This window comes from Salmo trutta, chromosome 29 (genome assembly GCF_901001165.1).
Source record: "Salmo trutta chromosome 29, fSalTru1.1, whole genome shotgun sequence".
In the NCBI taxonomy this organism is placed as follows: domain Eukaryota; kingdom Metazoa; phylum Chordata; class Actinopteri; order Salmoniformes; family Salmonidae; genus Salmo; species Salmo trutta.
The window spans coordinates 10495080-10519422 of NC_042985.1; the positions used below are offsets into that span (position 1 = coordinate 10495080).

The window sequence follows — 24343 nt, forward strand, 5'->3', positions numbered from 1 at the left end:
AAAACAATGTACTTTTTACTCCATACATTTTCCTTGACACCTAAAAGTACTTGTTACATTTTGAATGCTTAGCAGGACAGGAAAATGTTACAATTCACGCACTTATCAAGACAACATCCCTGGTCATCCCTACTGTCTCTGATTTGGCGGACTCACTAAACACAAATGCTTAGTTTGTAAATTATGTCTGAGTGTGTTTTAAATAAATTTTTAAAAAATGGTGTCATCTGGTTTGCTTAATAAAAGGAACTTGAAATGATTTATACTTTTGTTTTTGATACCTAAGTATATTTAAAACCAAATACTTTTAGACTTTTACTAAAGTAGTATTTTACTGGGTGACTTTCACTTTTACTTGAGTCATTTTCTATTAAGGATCTTTACTTTTACGCAAGTATGACAATTCGGTACTTTTTCCACCACCGTGAACAATATAATCATACATTCATACATGCAGTTGTTATAAATTAAAAACAATAAACACAGGATACCCATAAACCACTGCTTCTATTGGTGTTTTGTTGCTAGAGCATTCTTTCTTTCTGTTCGTCCATTCAGTGCACATTACCGTGGAAAACAATGACAAGGCCATTTAATGACTGCTCTCTCCTTTAGGAATGGGTTAACAGCACACACTTTACACACACCTTTGCGCTCACTTGTTACATGTGTCATTGGGATAATAGCTAGTATTGGTAAAGTGTTACATTTCTAAGGCCATAGGTCCAGATTTGAGGCTTGCATCAAATTACATTGGTTGGGCCACCTGAAAAATTCCTTCACTCCATATCTGTGCACGCTTGTCTTCACAAAAGGGTCTCCGGCAAACATCCCGTGTCTCTTTCTCAGTCTAATCAAGTCATTGGGGCATCATTATTGGGAGGAATATCCATTTAGGTTGTGACGAAGAAGTGAGAAAGATTTCCTCAATGTTGTGGTGGTAGTGTCTTTAAAGCAGACTTGAACTCCAAACAGTCTCAGGCTATGACCAGTCTACCATGTTACATGGTCCCTCCCTCCCTCCCTCCCTCCCTCAATCCAAGCCTCCATCGCTCCCTCAATCTATCCCTCCATCCATCCATCCCTCCCTCAATCTATCCCTCCATCCATCCCTCCCTCAATCCAAGCCTTCATCCCTCCCTCAATCTATCCCTCCATCCATCCCTCCCTCAATCTCTCTCCATCATCCATCCCTCAATCCAAGCCTCCATCCCTCCCTCAATCTATCCCACCATCCATCCCTCAATCTATCCCTCCATCCATCCATCCCTCCCTCAATCCAAGCCTCCATCCATCCCTCCCTCAATCTATCCCTCCATCCATCCATCCCTCCCTTAATCTATCCCTCCATCCCTCCCTCCCTCAATCCATTCATCCATCCATCCCTCCCGACATCCATCCCTCCCTCAATCTAAGCCTCCATCCATCCCTCCCTCCCTCCCTCCCTCAATCTATCCATCCATCCATCTATCCATCCAAGCCTCCATCCATCCCTCCCTCAATCTATCCCTCCATCCATCCATCCCTCCCTCAATCCAAGCCTTCCATCTATCCCTTCCTCAATCTATCCCTCCCTCCCTCCCTCCATCCATCCCTCCCTTAATCTATCCATCCATCCCTCCCTCAATCTATCCCTCCATCCATCCATCCCTCCCTCAATCTATCCCTCCATCCATCCCTCCCTCCCTCAATCCAAGCCTTCATCCCTCCCTCAATCTATCCCTCTATCCATCCATCCCTCCCTCCCTCCCTCAATCCATCCCTCCTTCCATCCATCCCTCCCTCCCTCCCTCAATCCATCCCTCCCTCAATCCATCCCTCCTTCCATGCATCCCTCCCTCAATCCATCTCTCCTTCCGTCCATCCATCCATCTATCCCTCCATCCATGATTCCAAGAGTTATGTTGTCCACACGGTGTCTCAAAGCTCAGGGGTGAAGTTTCCTCTAGGTACAGATCTAAGATCAGCTTCTCCTCCCCATTCCCAGCCTTAACCACTAGTGGAGGAAATGCAAAACTAACCCAAGACCAGCATCTAGGGGCAACTTCCTCCTAGACCACTAGGTGGAGCCATCCTCCTGTAAACAGGACTCACAACACCTCTGCTTGTACATGTCGATGGGGCAAAGCTTTAACCTCTTCACCACGGCACAGTAGTGGGTGGTGTCTTTACATTCACCTACACAGAGACACAGAGACAACATAGAAAGTGTTAAATGCTGAAACTCTACATTTTGGCATAAAATAACATCCATTCTCCCCACAGAAGAACATGGTTATGTCCCAAATGGCACCCTATTTCCTTTATAGTGCACTACTTTGACCAGGGCTCTTATAGGACTCTGGTAAAAAGTAGTGCACTATATAGGGAATAGAATGCCATTGGGAACGCATGCCATATTTCCATTAAAAAGTAGCAGAAAGCAAAGAGTCTGGCTTTACGTCAAATTCGGGCTAAAATTCAACATCAGTGTAAATGTCCATATAGATTTGGGTCTGGACTGTTAAAAACCAGTTTAACAGTTTAAAAAGAGGGTTTGTGCGATTTTACTTGTGCGAAGTCACCGTTTTTGTAATAGGTGTTTTTTTAGTCAAAAATATGCCAAGCCACTCCAATGACATATTCCACAGCTTCAGAAGTCAGAGGAAAGGCAGTGAGAGTAACATGGTAAAAACACTACACACTCACTTCCACAGGTGGTGGCGTTGCAGTGCTGCCAGGTGGCTGGGCGTCTGTGCCAGGTGCAGTGTTGGTCTGCCAGGGTTCTGCCACTCCTGCGGTGGGCACAGTCCACCCTGCGAGACTGAAACCCGCTGCCACAGGCTGCCGTGCACGCTCGCCACGGCCCCACGCGCCAGTGCACGTCACATAGCTCCGACGAACAGTTACGCACTGAGACGGGCCTGAGGGAGACAAAGAGAGATAGAAGGATTTGATTTTATTAGGATCCCATTTAGCCGGAACCAATGGAGACAGCGAGTCTTACTGGAATCTGACATATAACAAAAAATACATTACAGACAAAATACTTTACAATACATACGTGTGTGTGTGTGTGTGTTTTTGTTCAGTTCCACATACATGTATGTTAGTACATACACACAATAAGTAGGTCACATTGTGCCGTGAGGTGTTGATTTATTAGTTTTTTTTAAATCAGGTTTGCTGTTCACTTGGACTATATAAGATGGGAGTTCCATGCACTCATGGCTCTGTATAATACTGTATGTTTCCTTGAATTCATTCTGGACCTGGGGACTGTGAAAAAACCTCTGGTGACATGTCTGGAGGGGTAAGTGTGTGTGTCAGTGCTGTGTGTAAGTTGACTATCCAAACAATTAGGAATGTCCAACAAATTCCTGTTTCTTATAAAAACAAGAAGCGATGCAGTCAGTTATTCCTCAACTCTTAGCTAAGAGAGACTGTCATGCATTTTATTGAAGAGCAAAAAATGCCGCTCTGTTCTGGGCCAGCTGCAGCTTAACTAGGTCCTTCTTTGCAGCACTCGACCATATGTCTGGACAATAATCAAAATAAGACAAAACTAGAGCCTGCAGGACTTGCTTTGTGGAGTGTGGGGTCAAAAAATATCTTTATCACGGATAGACCCCTCCCCATCTTTACAACCATTAAATCAATATGTTTTGACTATGACAGTTTACAATCTAAGGTAACACCAAGTATTTTAGTCTCCTCAACTTGTTCAACAACCACACCATGTGTGTGTGTTTGTGTGTGTGTGCATGTGTTTGTGTGTGCGTGTGTGTGTGCATGTGTTTGTGTGTGCGTGTGTGTGTGTGTGTGTGTGTGTGTGTGTGTGTGTGTATGTGTGTGTGTCACAGGAGGCTGCTGAGGGGAGAATGGCTTATAATAATGGCCGGAACGGCACAAATGGAATGGAAACCATGTTTTTGATGTATTTGATACCATTCCACTGATTCCGCTCCATACATTACCACGAGCCCGTCCTCCCCAATTAAGGTGCCACCAACCTCCTGTGGTGTGTTTACCTTTCTCTGGGGTCACAGTCAGGGTGTGTGGTGCCGTTGAAATGTCTACATATCACCGACCTCTTCTGGACTGTGAGGGTGGGACCCAAACATTTCCCCGAGCACTGTGGGCAATTAACATGTTTTCACAATACGAAACAAGGAACGTTTTACAGCCTGCAACTTTATTCAGGACTTCTTTGTAGTAATGAGTTGGTTGAAGTAGAAGCCAATTGGCCCTAGACAGGGATTTTGGGTCAGTTTAGCATATCCCCCCACTAAAGGTTAAAGTTGGGGAAGGAGAAGCTGATACTAGGTCTGCATCTAGAGGAAACTTCATCCCAGAACATCAATTACACAGTATGCAAACATCATGCATGTATGTCAATGATAACAAAGGTAATGTTGAGACAAATATACTGCTCAAAAAATAAAGGGAACACTAAAATAACACATCCTAAAATAACACATCCTGAATGAATGAAATAATCTTAATAAATACTTTTTTCTTTACATAGTTGAATGTGCTGACAACAAAATCACACAAAAATAATCAATGGAAATCCAATTTATCAACCCATGGAGGTCTGGATTTGGAGTCACACTCAAAATTAAAGTGGAAAACCAAAGTACAGGCTGATCCAACTTTGATGTAATGTCCTTAAAAGTCAAAATGAGGCTCAGTAGTGTGTGTGGCCTCCACGTTCCTGTATGACCTCCCTACAACGCCCGGGCATGCTCCTGATGAGGTGGTGGATGGTCTCCTGAGGGCTCTCCTCCCAGACCTGGACTAAAGCATCCGCCAACTCCTGGACAGTCTGTGGTGCAACGTGGCGTTGGTGGATGGAGTGAGACATGATGTCCCAGATGTGCTCAATTGGATTCAGGTCTGGGGAATGGGCGGGCCAGTCCATAGCATCAATGCCTTCCTCTTGCAGGAGCTGCTGACACACTCCAGCCACATGAGGTCTAGCATTGTCTTGCATTAGGAGGAACCCAGGGCCAACCGCACCAGCATATGGTCTCACAAGGGGTCTGAGGATCTCATATCGGTACTTAATGGCAGTCAGGCTACCTCTGGCAAGCACATGGAGGGCTGTGCGGCCCCCCAAAGAAATGCCACTCCACACCATGACTGACCCACCGCCAAACCGGTCATGCTGGAGGATGTTGCAGGCAGCAGAACGTTCTCCACGGCGTTTCCAGACTCTGTCACATCTGTCACATGTGCTCAGTGTGAACCTGCTTTCATCTGTGAAGAGCACAGGGTGCCAGTGGCGAATTTGCCAATCTTGGTGTTCTCTGGCAAATGCCAAACGTCCTGCACGCCGTTGGGCTGTAAGCACCTGTGGACGTCGGGCCCTCATACCACCCTCATGGAGTCTGTTTCTGACCATTTGAGCAGACACATGAACATTTGTGGCCTGCTGGAGGTCATTTGCAGGGCTCTGGCAGTGCTCCTCCTGCTCCTCCTTGCACAAAGGCGGAGGTAGCGGTCCTGCTGCTGGGTTGTTGCCCTCCTACGGCCTCCTCCACGTCTCCTGATGTACTGGCCTGTCTCCTGGTAGCGCCTCCATGCTCTGGACACTATGCTGACAGACACAGCAAACCTTCTTGCCACAGCTCGCATTGATGTGCCATCCTGGATGAGCTGCACTACCTGAGCCACTTGTGTGGGTTGTAGACTCCGTCTCATGCTACCACTAGAGTGAAAGCACTAGTGGTAGCATTCAAAAGTGACCAAAACATCAGCCAGGAAGCATAGGAACTGAGAAGTGGTCTGTGGTCCCCACCTGCAGAACCACTCCTTTATTGGGGGTGTCTTGCTAATTGCCTATAATTTCCACCTGTTTTCTATTCCATTTGCACAACAGCATGTGAAATTTATTGTCAATCAGTGTTGCTTCCTAAGTGGACAGTTTGATTTCACAGAAGTGTGATTGACTTAGAGTTAAATTGTGTTGTTTAAGTGTTCCCTTTTAGTTTTTTGAGCAGTGTAGTTGTGTGGTGTCTGTGTGTGTGTCTGTGTGTGGTGTCTGTGTGTGTCTGTGTGGTGTCTGTGTGTGTGTGTCGTCTGTGTGTGTGTGTGGTGTCTGTGTGTGTGTGGTGTCTGTGTGTGTGTGGTGTATGATGTCTGTGTGTGTCTGTGTGTCTGTGTGTCTGTGGTGTCTGTGTGGTGTGTGTGTGTGTGTGGTGTCTGTGTGTGTGGTGTCTGTGTGTGTGTGGTGTATGATGTCTGTGTGTGTCTGTGTGTCTGTGTGTCTGTGTGTGTCTGTGTGGTGTCTGTGTGTGTCTGTGTGGGTGTGTGTGTGTGTGTGTGTGTGTGTGTGTGTGTGTCGTCTGTGTGTGTGTGGTGTCTGTGTCTGTATGGTGTGTGTGTGGTGTCTGTGTGTGTGTGTGGTGTCTGTGTGTGTCTGTGTGGTCTGTGTGTGCGGGTGTGGGTGCGTCTGTTCGTGTGCGTCTATCCATGAGTGTCTGTGTGTGTTTGTGCGGGTGTGTGTGCGAGTGTGGGGGCGGGTGTGGGTGTCTCTGTGTGTGTGTTTGTGACCGCGTCTGTACCTTTCCCCAAGGGCTGGTAACCCAGGCTGGACAGTTGTCGCAGGTACACTCCTGTCTGTCTGCAGGCCGCGTGTTCCTCCCACAGACAGATGGCGGTAGCGTCCTCACCGCTCCCCCCGACTCCACCTGCCCACAGGACACCTGCCGCTGTCTCCAGCCCCGCCCACAGGAAGTGGAACACTTAGACCACACGGATGCTACCCAGCTGGGAGAGAACAATCAATCAATTAATTAACATTGATTATATAAATTCCTTTTTACATCAGTACTTGTCACAAAGTGCTTTACAGTTACCTGACCTAAACCTCAGAGCAAGCAAAGCAGAAGGAAAAGTCAAAACATATTGGCTGGGAAAAACTCCCTAGAAGGAAGAAACCTAGAGAGGAACCAGGTTCAGGGGGAAGGAAGGAATAAAACAAGTCATAGTGTTAGATCCTGACTAGCCTCTTTAATGCATAGAGCCATATATCTCAATGATCAGGACTCAATGTTCTGCCCAGGGATTTCAGTGGGTAGGGCAGGCTGGGGTAAGTTGAGCCACTCTTGTTTCTAGGAAACCATACACAAAATATAGAATTTGACCAAACATTTAGGAAGAGGGTCATAATTTCATGGAGTCTGCGAAGGAAGAAACAACATGGAAAAAGCGGTAAACAAGTTATGTCCAAAAAATAAGATTTTTATGATGCTTGTATCTAAACTAAAGTAGATAATTTAAAGATTGTTCTATACATCAGTTGGGCTCTCTATAAGCTTCAATATGAGGTCCTACACCTAGCATGAAAGTGCATCCTTGTATCTGTGTGGGCTAATAAATTAAAAATGTTTGCCTTCGGGTAAGTTGAGCCAATGGCAAGTTAAGCAAATGTACGTGTTTTCTTCCTAGGTGTAATGCAAAGTAATGCAAAGCATTATCGCTGGGATATGAGGTAACAACAGGGCCTGGCCTATGTTAAAAGGGTACAGTGTTTGTTAGGTGTTAAGCCTGTGTTAAAGGGTACAGTGTTTGTCAGGTGTTAAGCCTGTGTTAACAGGTACAGTGTTTGTTAGGTGTTAAGCCTGTGTTAAAGGGTACAGTGTTTGTTAGGTGTTAAGCCTGTGTTAACAGGTACAGTGTTTGTTAGGTGTTAAGCCTGTGTTAACAGGTACAGTGTTTGTTAGGTGTTAAGCCTGTGTTAACAGGTACAGTGTTTGTTAGGTGTTAAGCCTGTGTTAACAGGTACAGTGTTTGTTAGGTGTTAAGCCTGTGTTAACAGGTACAGTGTTTGTTAGGTGTTAAGCCTGTGTTAAAGGGTACAGTGTTTGTTAGGTGTTAAGCCTGTGTTAAAGGGTACAGTGTTTGTTAGGTGTTAAGCCTGTGTTAACAGGTACAGTGTTTGTTAGGTGTTAAGCCTGTGTTAAAGGGTACAGTGTTTGTTAGGTGTTATGCCTGTGTTAAAGGGTACACTGTTAGTTAGGTGTTAAGCCTGTGTTAAAGGGTACAGTGTTTGTTAGGTGTTAAGCCTGTGTTAAAAGATGCTTAAAATGATTAAAAGACAAGCGATTGTGCCTGTGTTGAATTGTTTTTGGGAAATAAAGATCAACATGGTTTTAAAAGAGGTAGTGATATTTCATTCAGTACAGAAATATGTAGGCGGCTTAACTTAGTCTTTTTCAATTGCTAGGATGCATTGGTCAAAACTGAAGTCACATTGACAAAACTCTTCACACAGTCAGCGAAACAGAAGTGTAGGTGGACCAAACTGTGAATCATTTTTCATTGCTTTCACACAAAATGCATTCAATGACCACATTCTCTGAAATCCATGAACTATTTTCTCATTCATACTCCACCACCTGCAAAACTATATATTTTCAGCACTTGTTTTTCAAATCCTAACACACTGTTTCCAAAACTGTTAAAAACACATTCAAAACAGAATGATGGCAAATTTTCTGCAGATTGAAACACAGAAAATCTCAGCATAATATTTAATCATTCCAAACACAGCTGATTGCAATTTTAGCTGAAAGCCTACTAAAGTGTCCTGTTTTTAGTCTCGTTACCAAACAGGGTACATACACAGCTATGCATAATGTAAAGTACTGTAAAACTGTGGATTTACTGTATTTTAGAGAGTAATGGAGATGGAAGTCAGGCAAACTGCACATACATTCATCTTTGTGGATGAAGCTGGATTCAACCTGTCAAAAACACACCGCAGGGGAAGAAATGTGATTGGACAGAGAGCAACCGTGGATGTCCCAGGCCAGAGAGGAGCTAACATCACAATGTGTGCAGCACTGTCCAATGATGGTTTGCTGTTACACAAACCACTCATTGGCCCCTACAATACAGAGAGGCTCATTTATTTTCTGGATGACCTGCATAATCGACCCTTGCCAGCGGAGGAGTGAGGGGCAATGAACTTCTACCTTCGTTGTTGTGTGGGATAATGTGGCATTCCACCACTCTGTTGCAGTCACAGACTGGTTTGCTGCACATCCCAGGATGTCAGTTCTATTCCTACCTCCATACTCCCCCTTCCTAAACCCCATAGAGGAGTTTTTCTCTGCGTGGAGGTGGAAGGTTTATGACCATCATCCACATGACCAGATGTCCTTACAGGATGCCTTGAATGCAGGGTGTGGAGACACTTCTCCTGAAGACTGCCAGGGTGTGGAGACACTTCTCCTGAAGACTGCCAGGGTTGGATTAGACATTCCAGAAGATACTTTCCAAGATGCATCGCCAGAGAAGACATAAGATGTGACGTTGATGAGAACTTGTGGCCAAATGCAAGAGAGAGGTAGAACTAGAATCCTCACAGTACTGTGCAATATGAGTGATTATACTATACATGTTGTTGATGTAATTTTTTTGTAATTATTATTGCAGCCCTGGAATTTCAGGAATTCATTTTTATTTTTCACAAGTAAATTACCATATGCAAAGACATAGAAAAAATAAAGGCTATTGAAGCAAATTGCTGCATTTCTGATTCATTCTTGTTCCATATACTTTAGTACAGTCAATAAAGTGAAAATGTGCTATTCTTATTCTATAATGAAATACTGATTTATGTGAAAAATCATTCAAACTCCAAAGAGAAAAGTTAATCATTCATGTAATGCTCCCTGCTAGTGTTGTTTAGGTCAGTGTGTTATGAGTGACAACGTTTGCTTTCTGAGTGAGAATTGTTGCCAGTGTTTTGGTCGGACTAGCTTATTTTGAGACACGTATGAAGTGTTTTGGTGGTTTGAGTGAGTTTTGGAGGTGAGATGAACTGTTTGGCCAAGATGCATGTTGGTAATGCAGACTGTGTGAAGAGTTTTGAAAAAGTGGCTTCAGTATTGACCGATGCTTGTTAGCAATTGAAAAAAAACTGTAATATTCTGCAATATATTTAGATATCTTTGTTAGAAAGAATACTATATTTCCCTTGACAGGGTGATGCTGAATGTAAAAAATGTCTCAACTTATCCCACTCTCCCCTATTGACTGCTACAGAACAAGGAAAAACAATGGAACCTCAACACTTGGACCTGAACGTGATTTATGTATATTGGTCTTGGACAGTTGCTGACATAAAGCAGTAGAAGAAGGAGACTAAATAAGGAGCTATAGCCTACATGCCAAATGGACCCCTATTCCCTATAATGTATATAGTGCACTACCTTTGACCAGGACCAATAGGGATGCCCATAGGGATCTGTTTAAAAGAAGTGCACTATACAAGGACATTTAGGACACAGCTATAGTAGACAAGACTCTTCATGACAGTGGCTCATGAAGCTGAATGACCTATTTCCCTGTAGATTTTTCCTCAGCGGTCAGTGAAACCAACACATCTGTTTTACCTAGAAAAGCAGATGTATATAGTGTGAGCTCTGTGTGTGTGTGTGTGTGTGTGTGTGTGTGTGAGAGTGTCTGATAGAGAGAGAGTGTGTGTATGTGTGAGAGAGAGAGAGAGTGTGTGTGTGTGGTGTGTTTGTGTGTGTGTCTGAGAGAGAGTGTGTGTATGTCTGAGAGAGAGAGAGAGAGAGAGAGAGAGAGAGAGAGAGAGAGAGAGAGAGAGAGAGAGAGAGAGAGAGAGTGTGTGTGTGTGTGTGTACCTGGGGGGGCAGTCATGCAGGTTGCAGGCCAGCTGTGAGGAGACAGGTCTGTCTAGGTGGTGACACATGGAGGGTGTGACCTCACGTCCCTCTGGCGTGACGCAGCGGACCCTCCGCGTCCTCGTCCCCCGGTCGCCACACGAGGCGCTGCACGCCGTCCAGTCCCCAAGACGCCACGCAAACTCTGGAGACGCACGCATGCACACACACACACACATATGTTATTGAGCCGAAACAAACCCCACAGCACGCACGCACCCTCACGCACACACATACACAATATGTTATAAACCCCACAGCACGCACGCACGCTCACACACACACATACACAATATGTTATAAACCCCAACGCACGCACGCTCACACACACACACACATACACAATATGTTATAAACCCCAAGGCACGCACGCTCACACACACACATACACAATATGTTATAAACCCAAGGCACGCACGCACGCTCACACACACACACACAATATGTTATAAACCCCAAGGCACGCACGCTCACACACACACAATATGTTATAAACCCCAAGGCACGCACGCTCACACACACACATACACAATATGTTATAAACCCCACAGCAAGCACGCTCACACACACACATACACAATATGTTATAAACCCCACAGCAAGCACGCTCACACACACACATACACAATATGTTATAAACCCCAAGGCACGCACGCTCACACACACACATACACAATATGTTATAAACCCCACAGCATGCACGCTCACACACACACATACACAATATGTTATAAACCCCAAGGCACGCACGCACGCTCACACACATACACAATATGTTATAAACCCCACAGCACGCACGCACGCACGCTCACACACACACATACACAATATGTTATAAACCCCACAGCACGCACGCACGCACGCACGCTCACACACACACATACACAATATGTTATAAACCCCACAGCACGCACGCACACACACACACATACACAATATGTTATAAACCCCACAGCACGCACGCACGCTCACACACACATACACAATATGTTATAAACCCCAAGGCACGCACGCACGCACGCACGCTCACACACACACATACACAATATGTTATAAACCCCACAGCACGCACACTCACACACACACATACACAATATGTTATAAACCCCACAGCACGCACGCACGCACGCTCACACACACACATACACAATATGTTATAAACCCCACAGCACGCACGCACACACACACATACACAATATGTTATAAACCCCACAGCACGCACGCACGCTCACACATACACATACACAATATGTTATAAACCCCACAGCACGCACGCTCACACACACACATACACAATATGTTATAAACCCCACAGCACGCACGCTCACGCACACACATACACAATATGTTATAAACACCACAGCAGTACTAGCCAGAAACACATCACACAGCACTACAGAACACATACCCACCACCACACCCACCACCACACCCACTGACCCACCCACCACCACACCCACTGACCCACCCACTAGTACACCCACTGACCCCCCCACTAGTACACCCACTGACCCACCCACTAGTACACCCACTGACCCACCCACTAGTACACCCACTGACCCACCCACCACCACACCTACTGACCCATCCACTAGTACATCCACTGACCCACCCAACACCACACCCACTGACCCACCCACTAGTACACCCACTGACCCACCCACCACCACACTCACCACCACACCCACTGACCCACCCACTAGTACACCCACTGACCCACCCACTAGTACACCCACTGACCCACCCACCACCATACCCACTGACCCACCCACCACCACACCCACTGACCCACCCACCACCACACCCACTGACCCATCCACTAGTACACCCACTGACCCACCCACTAGTACATCCACTGACCCACTGACTAGTACACCCACTGACCCACCCACCACCACACCAACTGACCCACCCACTAGTACACCCACTGACCCACCCACCACCACACCTACTGACCCACCCACTAGTACATCCACTGACCCACCCACCACCACACCCACTGACCCATCCACTAGTACACACACTGACCCACCCACCACCACACTCACCACCACACCCACTGACCCACCCACTAGTACACCCACTGACCCACTCACCACCACACCCACTGACCCACCCACTAGTACATCCACTGACCCACCCACCACCACACTCACCACCACACCCACTGACCCACCCACTAGAACACCCACTGACCCACCCACCACCACACTCACTGACCCACCCACCACCACACTCACTGACCCACCCACTAGTACATCCACTGACCCACCCACCACCACACTCACTGACCCACCCACTAGTACATCCACTGACCCACCCACCACCACACCCACCAACACCACACTCACTGACCCACCCACTAGTACATCGACTGACCCACCCACCACCACACTCACTGACCCACCCACTAGTACATCCACTGACCCACCCACTAGTACATCCACTGACCCACCCACCACCACACTCACTGACCCACCCACTAGTACATCCACTGACCCACCCACCACCACACTCACTGACCCACCCACTAGTACATCCACTGACCCACCCACCACCACACTCACTGACCCACCCACTAGTACATCCACTGACCCACCCACCACCACCACACCCACTGACCCATCGACACCAAGTAGAGCAAACCAAATCCTCATTATCCAGTTTGACTTCATACCACAGCATAGCAGTAAAACAAACTATGGTTTGGCCAACACTGGGCCTATCATTTTTATTCAATAATATCACATTACTGTCATTCAAATACTTCCCATTACGACGAATAAAAGGTTGAGGCACAGCTAGCTACAGTACACTGCAGGCCTGTCACCCTATTCCCTACATAGTGCACAACTTTTGACCAGGGCCTACAGGTAGTAGTGCACTATGGAAAAGGGTGCCATTTGCGACGTAACCTGGGGCTGCTGCATATTTTGAGTCTACTGATAATTGTCCCAGCCCTCTGCCTAAGCTCTTCCAGAGCCCACTAACGCTTCGGTTCAGGACACAGAATGGACAGAAGGGAACTTTAACTAGAAACAACATGGGGTTCAAGAGGTTTTGGCACAGCTTAAAACGATACATGGTTTAGGGCTTAAGGTCACTACCATGCCTGAGACATTGCTTGTATTGACCTGCCGGATTCTTTCTTTCTCTCTCTCTCTCTCTCTCTCTCTCTCCATCTCTCTCCCTGTCTCTCTCTCTCTCTCTCCCTCTCCCTCTGTCTCCCTCTTTCTCTGTCTCTCTCTTGTCATACTCCTCCACTTCCCTCATGTCTGAATTATAAAAATTCTTCAGAAGAAAGATATGTTCTGATGACTGTGAGTGGTACAAATTCCCATGTTAATTGGGGTCTGGTGATAGCTAACAGCTGTATCCACAGAGAGGCTGAGATTGTGTTCCAAACTATACAATATTCCCTACATAGTGCAAAAGTAGTGCACTATGTATCCATAGTGCTCTGGTCAATAGTAGTGCACTATGTAGGAAATAGGGTGCCATTTGGGACAAACACTGAAAGTGAGGTTGGACCTGACAGCACAATAGCCATCATGTGTGTGTTTGATCCAGTTATTCAGAACAGGACATAAGGGGAGGGAGAAGGGAGGCTTAACGGAGCTCTACAAAGGGAATGGGTTGATATGTACAATAAGAGCATTAGAAGTCAGTGAATAGACACACACACACACACACACACACGTCAGTTCAGCGTAACATCGGACTGCACACATACCTGTAATTACAATGAATTACCGTAATATCCGGACTATTGAGCGCACCTAAATATAAGCCGCACCCACTGAATTAAAAAAATATATATATGTTGAACATAAATAAGCCGCACATGTCTATAAGCCGCAGGTGCCTACCGGTACATTGAAACAAATGAACCTTACACAGGCTTTAACGAAACACGGCTTGTAACAAAAATAAATAGGCTTTAACGAAACACGGCTTGTAACAAAAATAAATAGGCTTTAACGAAGCACGGCTTGTAACAAAAATAAATAGGCTTTAACGAAACACGGCTTGTAACAAAAAAATAATAATTTGCAGTAAACAGTAGCCTACCAAGAAAGTCATTGGTCACTATCTTCCTCCTCCTGTGCACTGAAACCACTGAAGTCATTCCTTCGGTGTCTGAGTTGAATAGCCTCAGAATTGCTTCATCCGATATTGGATCGTTTTCATTGTCGCTCTCGTCACTGTTTGTGACCAAGGAGCTGTAAGAGGTTATTAACCCGTTCGGCAATTTCATTGGTCTAATGAAAGCTTCATGCCGCCAAAAAACTGAGCACGTCACAGAATGTGTTTTTAAAAAAAAAAAAAAAATTGAAAGCGGGAAAAATCCATATATTAGCCGCGTCATTGTTTAAGCCGCGAGGTTCAAAGCCTGGGAAAAAAGTTGCGGCTTATAGTCCGGAATTTACAGTACATGGAACGTTATGAGAACTTTGTGGAGTGGGTCTCATTAAATGTTATAAATTATGGCCAGCAGAAAGTTGTGCGTAAACTGCACACGCAGGCACGCACACACACACACCTTCAGCATGGACGTGGATCCAAGCGGACAGCAGCTGTGTGTTGTCATGGATGGGGGTCTGGCACCGGTAGTGTCCGGAGAACCTTCCCTGCACCGTGTTCACCTCCAGAACACGACCTCCCACCAGTATACGGTACTGAAGATCCTGCCCAGGACCCAGCCTCTGTCCTGGGGAAAGGTCTGGTCCGGTCCAGGTGGACTCCTTCAGAGTGTGGTTCTGGTAGTCCCAACGGACAGGCCCTCTATGGTCTGGAACCACTGGGCATCCTGGAAGGAGAGAGGGAGGCCATTGGTCATTATGTGTGTGTGTGTGTGTGTGTGTGTGTGTGTGTGTGTGTGTGTGTGTGTGTGTGTGTGTGTGTGTGTGTGTGTGCATTCATTCATACTTGTGTAAGTGTGTGTGCAGTACCTATGCGTAGCATGTCTCCAGGTCTGATGGTCACAGTGGTTCCCATGCGTGAAGCCATGAGGACTCTCCTCCTGCTCAGCTCCTTGAACTGCTGGGACATTGTAGAACCTCTGCCTGGAGCTGGGTCTGGAGCTGGGCCTGGAGCTGGGTCTGGAGCTGGGTCTGGAGCTGGACCTGTCAATCAATCCATCAATCAATTAATAAATCCATCAGTCAATCAATAATTCACTGGGGCAAGAAAAGTGAAACCACAGTCAAATCTAAACAATATGGCAGAATGTTTCTTTCCTCCTCCCCTACCATGTTCTAACTAGGGCCTTCAGGACAGGCTTCAAGTGTTGTCATAGTTTGATTAATCCCTCGTCTCATTTCTGTATTAGTCCTGGTATGATTCAACATATCATCATGGTGTATTAAGGTTTACAGTAGGTTATCATCATGTTGTATGGAGGTTTACAGTAGGTTATCATCATGTTGTATGGAGGTTTACAGTAGGTTATCATCATGTTGTATGGAGGCTTACAGTAAGATAACATCACATTGTATGGAGGTTTGCAGTAGGTTGTCATCATGTTGTGTGGAGGTTTACAGTAAGATAACATCACATTGTATGGAGGTTTACAGTAGGTTGTCATGTTGTGTGGAGGTTTACAGTAAGATAACATCACATTGTATGGAGATATACAGTAGGTTGTCATCATGTTGTTTGGAGGTTTACAGTAGGTTATCATCATGTTGTGTGGAGGTTTACAGTAAGATAACATCACATTGTATGGAGGTTTGCAGTAGGTTGTCATCATGTTGTGTGGAGGTTTACAGTAAGATAACATCACATTGTATGGAGGTTTACAGTAGGTTGTCATTATGTTGTTTGGAGGTTTACAGTAGGTTATCATCATGTTGTGTGGAGGTTTACAGTAGGTTAGGATATGTTCCAGAGTAACAGACATCATGTAAGAGGAGAAATGTAGACCATGGTCGGTACAGAATACAGAGCATGTTTAGTGAATGTCTGAGTGTTAGACAAATATTTCAGGATAATCGTTCTTGGACCACCCTGGTTTGGTCAGGGTAGCGTGTGTGTGTGTGTGTGTGCCACAATGAGGTTTGATTAACATTTGAGAGGAGATGGATTTTACCACCCTGATAGCTAGCACAGCGCCAGCCCTATACCTCAGCTGTGTGTGTGTGTGCGTGCGCGCGCGGGGGGGGGCTGCCACAGCACTTGTGTGTAAATCTGTGTATACAGTACACACGCTCGTGTGTGTGTATATGCACGCTCACATGTGTGTGTGAACCCACCGGTGACATGGAGAACAGTGGAAGCGGTGGATTTTCCTATGGGGTTGGCAGCCACGCAGGAGTAGGTGCCTTGGCTCTGGAGAGTGACGTTTTGGAGCCACAGAGAACCAGAGGGCAGGGGTACCGCCACGCTGACATCTAACACACCCTCCTTCCTCTGCCAAGTTACTGTAGGCTGAGGCACACCTGGTAGAGAGAGAGGGGAGAGGAGGGGGAGAGAGAAGAGGTAGAGAGAGAGAGAGAGAGAGAGAGAGTGACAGAGAGACGCAGACAGACAGACAGACAGACAGAGAGCACTAGTGTAAGAGACAAGACTGAGGATAACTAATTCAGACATCCCACAAATCACAGAATACTTAACTTTAAAGACACAAAAACACAGAATGTCCAACATAGATGAACGCCCTGATGACAGAGAGACTGATTAGACTACTTGAGACTGGTTATTACAGATCACTGGGACAAATCAGAGCACAGGATGCCAATCCTTACGTCTTAACCACTCCCTTCAGATACACACATGCAGTATAGTCCCAAATGGCACCCTATTCCTTATGCAGTGCACTATTTCCGTATGGGCCCTGGTCAAAATGAGTGCACTATATAGAGAATCGGTTACCGTTTGGGACGCAGCCCTGAACAGCATGTGCCTATTGGCTTGTACTTGGCTACAGTTATTCAAACGTATTGCTATTGGGTCTGAGCAGCCACGGCCAGACTGTTACTAGACAAGCTCATTCTGTTTTGTCTCACATAGTCAATCTATGAATCAGGACGGGGGTCAATTCCATTTCAAAGGCGAAAGTGCATAAAGATGGAGGAATTCAGATATGAAGTCATTGTTTATAGCACTACCCAAAGAGTTCTTAAACTACGGCGTGCGACATGGTCCAATGTGCCAGTAAATCAGCACAATCTACTTGTTTCGTTTTTTCTGACTGCCGCCATCTTTGGAGCTAGAACTGGGATCATGTTTACTGTGCCAATGCCAATACAAAACATGTGTAATGGAAAGCATTGTACAATATGGCGAACTAAGCAAATTAGGCATTTGTGGTAATTACATGGAGGTCGCCATCTTCATGCGATAGGAATATGGGCTTCCTATAGCATAAAGATGGGCTCATTGTAATGGCTGGAATGGAATTTCCATATATTTGATGTGTTTGATACCGTTCCATTTATTCAAGCCATTACTATGAGCCCGTACTCCTATAGCTCCTCCCACCAGCCTCCACTGAGCAGTACCCCATATCTGCTCCTGTGACCTCTTCTGGTTCATGTGTTGAGAATGGTCTCTACCACATGTTGTATCACCTCTATTCAACTAACTAACCAATACCACGTAACAACTGTCATTTAAGTGATAATGCCTGAGAAGCCGGTGTTTGCAGGATATATTGGCAGGATATATTGCTAGTCTAAAATAATGGGGAGATAATGTCTACATGCTTTTTTACGGTAGAGATAGAGTTTATAAATTGCCTGGCTGGGCTGATAAGACAGTTGACTGTGCAGTGAGTTTGAACAGTAAATAAACATTTCAACGTCATTGTTACGAATATCGTTGTAATGATGGTCGGACCAAGGTGCAGTGTGGTAGGCGTACATCTTACTTTATTAAATGAACACCGAAAAAAAAAAAAATACAAAGAAATGTAATGTTTAGTAGGGCATAAACAGCACAGTACCAAACCAAGATCCCACAAACTACAGGTGGGAAAAAGCTGCCTAAGTATGATCCCCAATCAGAGACAATGATAGACAGCTGCCTCTGATTGGGAACCATACCCGGCCAACAAAGAAATAGAAAACATAGATTGCCCACCCTAGTCACACCCTGACCTAACCAAATAGAGAATAAAAAGGATCTCTAAGGTCAGGGCGTGACAGTACCCCCCCCCAAAGGTGCGGACTCCGGCCGCAAACCTGAACCTATAGGGGAGGGTCCGGGTGGGCATCTCCCCTCGGTGGCGGCTCCGGTGAGAGACGCAGACGCCGCTCCGCTCGTGGCTCTGCCAACTTCGGTGGCGCCTCTGGTGCGGGGATCGTCGCCGGAAGCTCCGGACCGTGAATCGTCGCCGGGGACTCCGGACCGTAGATCGTCGCCGGGGACTCCGGACAGGGAACCGTCGCCGGGGACTCCGGACAGGGAACCGTCGCCGGGGACTCCGGACAGGGAACCGTCGCTGGAGGCTCCGGACCGCGGACCGTCGCCGGGGACTCCTGACCGCGGATCGTCGCCGGGGACTCCTGACCGCGGATCGTCGCAGATGGCTCCGGACCGTAGATCGTCGCAGAAGGCTCCGGACTGGGAACCCCCGCTGGAGGCTCCGGACTGGGAACCCCTGCTGGAGGCTAAGTATGATCCCCAATCAGAGACAACGATAGACAGCTGCCTCTGATTGGGAACCATACCCGGCCAACAAAGAAATAGAAAAAATAGATTGCCCACCCTACTCACACCCTGACCTAACCAAATAGAGAATAAAAAGGATCTCTAAGGTCAGGGCGTGACAGTCATAGCCTTAGCCGGTGGTAATTTGTGGAATAGACACTGGCTGGAACGCTGTTTTAACCAATTAGCATCCAGGATTAGACCCACGTGTTGTATAATTATCAGCATACATAGACATATAATGTGGAAATTGAGCAAGTTGAGATGACTAAACTGCTAGGAGTAACCCTAGATTGTAAACTGTCATTGTCAAAACATATTGATGCAGTAGTTGCTAAGATGGGGAGAAGTCTGTCTATAATAAAGCCATGCTCTGCCTTCTTAACAACACTATCAACAAGGCAGGTCCTACAGGCCCTAGTTTTGTCACACCTTGACCACTGTTCAGACGTGTGGTTACGTGCCACAAAAAATAACTTAGGAAAATTGCAATTGGCTCCGAACAGGGCAGCACAGCTGGCCCTTGGATGTACACAGAGAGCTAATATTAATAATATGCATGTCAATCTCTCCTGGCTGAAAGTGGAGGAGAGATTGACTTCATCACTACTTTTATTTATGAGAGGTATTGACATGTTGAATGCACCGAGCTGTCTGTCTAAACTACTGGCACACAGCTCAGACACCCATGTATACCCCACAAGACATGTCACGAGAGGTCTCTTCACAGTCCCCAAGTCCAGAACAGACTATGGGAGGCACACAGTACTACATAGAGCCATGACTACATGGAACTCTATTCCATATCAAGTAACTGACGCAAGCAGTAAAATTGGATTTTAAAAAAAAACAGATAAAAAAACACCTTATTGAACAGCGGGGACTGTGAAGCAACACAAACATTGGCACAGACACATGCATACACACAAACATACACAATAACATACGCACTATACATATACATGGATTTAACACTGTAGATATGTGGTAGTGGTGGAGTAGGGGCCTGAGGGCACACAGTGTGTTGTGAAATCTGTGAATGTATTGTAATGTTTTTAAAATTGTATAAACTGCCTTAATTTTGCTGGACCCCAGGAAGAGTAGCTGCTGCTTTGGCAGTAGCTAATGGGGATCCATAATCAATACAAATACAAATATGTGTTTTTTCTTATGAGAAATGCATGTACACAAAACTCACTGGAGATGAATCCAATATTGAATATACTGACAAGATAAAATGGTATGTGTGAAGGTCCAGTGATTGTTTCTCAGGATCTCTCTGACCTCTCTGATACAGATTAAATTACCTTCTACAATCAGGATGGTTTATAAGATCTAATAGCTTGGATCCTACAGGTGTGTGTGTGTGTGTGTGTGTGTGTGTGTGTGTGTGTGTGTGTGTGTGTGTGTGTGTGTGTGTGTGAGAGAGATAGAGAGTGTATCTTTCCGTGTTTGCCTTTCCATGCATGTGTCTGTGTTTCTTTCTCTGTGTGTGTGTGTGTGTGTGTGTGTGCATTGTGTGTGTGTCTTGGAGGGAAGCCAACTGCTGCCAGACATCTCTCCACAACCCTAAGTAACAAATAAAAGACAGTATCTCTTTACATTGCCTTTAAATACCTTTCTCTCCCTCTTTCTCTCTCCCCTCATCTCCCTCTTTCTCTCTCCACTTCTCCCTTCTCCTCTCACTGAGATGAAAGGACATGTTATTTAAGTCTCATTTGTTTTGGCCTTTCACCTTTACATAAACACACGCGCACACACACACACACACACACACACACACACACACACACACACACACACACACACACACACACACACACACACACACACACACACACACACACACAGCTGCTTTAATCACCAGTGATTGAATGGGATGAGAGAGAGGGTGCTAGGGTGTGCAAGGTGTGTGTGTGTGTCTCTGTGTCTGTGTCTTTCTCTGTGTGTGTGTGTGTGTGTGTGTGTGTGTGTGTGTGTGTGTGTTTTCTGTAAAGGTGTAAGGCCAAAATAAATGACACTTAAATAACATGTCCTTTCATCTCAGGCGGTTCTCACTAAGGTGATGATGAGGCTGGAGGCACATTCTAAATGGCTCCCTATTGTCTATATAGTGCTCTACCCTATAGGCCCTGGTTAAAAGTAGGGTGCTATAAAGGGAATAGGGTGGCATTTAGGATTCAACCCAATAACTATGGTATGGTTGGTCAAGGTTATTGGCTGTCTCCAATAACACCCCGGACTATCCCCCAATGTCCCATAGTGCACCACAGCCCAATGTGGGTGTCAGATAGGGCTGTGGTCAAATTGAGTGCCCTATATGGATTCAGAAGTAGTGCACTACATGGGGAATATGGGGTCAGATAGGGCTCTGGTCTAATACCACTTCAGATCATAAATGACAAACCTCTCTAGCTAAAAATGCTAAAAGGGATCATTTTCAACAACATATTGCACTATGTTGTGATATTGCATGATGCTGAAGCCAACTGCCAAGCCTCATCACAAACATAACTTCTCAATCAAAGCTCTGCTCTCATTTTATACACATCATTACAGCTGTAACTGAACCAGGAAGTTTAAATCCATGTGTCGACCGCTAGAGCCCTGACTGGCATGGTGGCTTTCCACACCATTCACTTTTCAGCTAACTGTGTCTTTCTGTGTGTCTACACCGTAGCTATGATCTGCCACATAACCATATGGATATATAAAACCCATGTTGGCGTATTAGATCGCAGTAGGACTAGGCTGACATTCATTTGTGTTAACCACAGTATATTACTGCCAAAGAGCAGCCAAAACTAGAACTGACCAAGACCAGTGTGGTCAAAATATCCTACTATTTTCACTATACATATGCTGTATAGATACTATTGTATAGATATGCTGTATAGATACAAGTTATTGTTTGAAATACAATTTCAACACAAGGTATGTCCACTTCATAGCTTGATCATGTCTGCCAGAATGTGCTACCTTACACCAAATATCTATTATTGCTTGAAATTCAATTTAAACACATGGTAGATCATTTTGGAGCTTGGCAATGTGAACCACAAAATGGAGGGACTGTCTGTCCAGATGAGCTCCACATAATTATAATCACTATGGCATGATTCATTCTACACTCTTAGAAAAAAAGGTGATATCTAGAACCTAAAAGGGTTCTTTGGCTGTCCCCATAGGAGAACCTTTTGAAGAACCATTTTGGTTCCAGGTAGAACCCTTTTGAGTTCCATGTAGAGCATCTCAATCAATCAAATGTATTTAGAAAGCCCTTTAAACATCAGTCGATGTCACAAAGTGCTGTACAGAAACCCAGCCTAAAACCCCAAACAGCAAGCAATGCAGATGTAGAAGCACGGTGGCTAGGAAAAACTCCCTAGTAAGGCAGGAACCCTAACACCATAGGAGAACCCTTTGAAGAACCTTTTTTGATTTCCATGTAGAACATTTTACACAGAGGGTCCACATGGAACCCAAAAGAGTTCTACCTGGAACCAAAAAGGGTTCTCCTTTGGGGACAGTTGTAGAACCCTTTAGGATGCATTTTTCCTAAGAGTGTATGGGATTTATTTGCTATGGTGAGGCCTACCTGTGACGGGGCAGTCTAGAGTTAGGTTCGCCCCAGGGCGTAGGCTGACCCGTCCCCCCACCACAGCCCTTAGACTGGGGACCTCCTTGTCAGATACGTTCCTCCAAGACACAGCTATCACAGGAGGCTCTGAGAAAAACAGACAACAACTACAAATGTTTCCAAGTGGCTCATTTATCCCCCCTCCCCTGTAGCTACTGTTTTTTCAGAAATATAAATTACCATTTGCACTTAATTTGTGTCTCTGGGCTGAGTAACATTTTATAATAACTTTCATGAATAAGTATTACTAAATGATTTATAAATAGTGTACATACTATGAATACATGAGAATTTCCACTTGGAGCATTTCATAATTTGCATGCTTATAATGCTTATCAGACCTGGGACATGTTCGTATTCACTAGGAACTAAACGGAAGCAAACTGCCTGAAAACAGGAGGGACTACCTGAACTTGTCCAATAAGAAACGCTTGTTTTCATTTTCCGTTTCCTACGGTGTGCCCTAGCGCTGAGACCCCTAGAGGCGTTGTGTACTATCTCTAGGTAGCGACGCAATCAACCCAGCCGGTAATACACTCATGTCGCCCGGCGACTGGTTCATAAAATAAAACATCCTCCTATCAGGCTACAAAAGCATTGGTTTCCTCCTGAACTACATTTAATGGGAGGCTGCTAGAAAACTATGAGCAGTGTCTTAATAAAACCCATTTCCACCACCATGCTAGGGAGGCTAGCTACTTCTGGACGCTGCGTGCAGCAGGCCGCTGCAACCTGATTGGCTGAACACATGATGGTGGAAAGGAGGTTTTATTAAGACTAGTACGCATATTTCCCCCCTTTGCTTGCCGGCTCGCTAGTCGCGGGAGGTTAGGAATGTATTGCCGACTACGCTATTTGCGTTGGGACGCCAAAGACCAGACGACGTATACTTTGGCGAACCTTGGGGCTGGGGTACATTAATGAATATAATAACACGCTGAATTGTCATATAAACCGGATAGGTGCAGTGAAATGTGTTGTTTTACAGGGTCAGCCATAGTAGTACGGTGCACCTGGAGCAAATTAGGGTTAAGTGCCTTCCTCAAGGGCACATCGGCATATTTATGACCTTGTAGGCTCGGCTATTCAAACCAGTGACCTTTCGGTTACTGGCCCAACGCTCTAATCGCTAGGCCACCTGCCTCCCATATATAACCCAGTTGACTGGGTACTCACCAGCTAACAGCAGCTGTGTAGTCTCTGAGGCTGAACCGTGGGTGTTTGAGGCTGTGCACCTGTACACTCCTCTGTCCCCCGGCTCAGGACTAGAGATATGCAGGCCGCCAGAGATATCCCAGTGTACCCTGCAGCAGCAAAGGAACACAAGACATGTATCTCAACCACATTCATCACTATATGATACAATAAA

At 45.7% G+C, this 24343-nt stretch overlaps 1 protein-coding gene across 1 annotated transcript in view; it reads right to left on the reverse strand.

Annotated features, from left to right (window-relative positions):
- Nucleotides 1-1871: 1871 nt before the first annotated feature.
- Nucleotides 1872-24343, reverse strand: part of adamtsl3 (ADAMTS-like 3) — a 229605-nt gene continuing 207133 nt past the window's right edge. The window contains exons 24-33 of the mRNA XM_029720791.1: nt 24151-24278; nt 22933-23061; nt 16937-17122; nt 15635-15808; nt 15226-15492; nt 10644-10827; nt 6549-6753; nt 4011-4114; nt 2689-2903; nt 1872-2178 (exon numbers count right to left, since the gene is read on the reverse strand). Of these exons, the coding sequence (XP_029576651.1) occupies nt 2060-2178; nt 2689-2903; nt 4011-4114; nt 6549-6753; nt 10644-10827; nt 15226-15492; nt 15635-15808; nt 16937-17122; nt 22933-23061; nt 24151-24278 (1711 nt within the window). The 3' untranslated portion in view covers nt 1872-2059. The remainder of the gene's footprint in view (nt 2179-2688; nt 2904-4010; nt 4115-6548; nt 6754-10643; nt 10828-15225; nt 15493-15634; nt 15809-16936; nt 17123-22932; nt 23062-24150; nt 24279-24343) is intronic.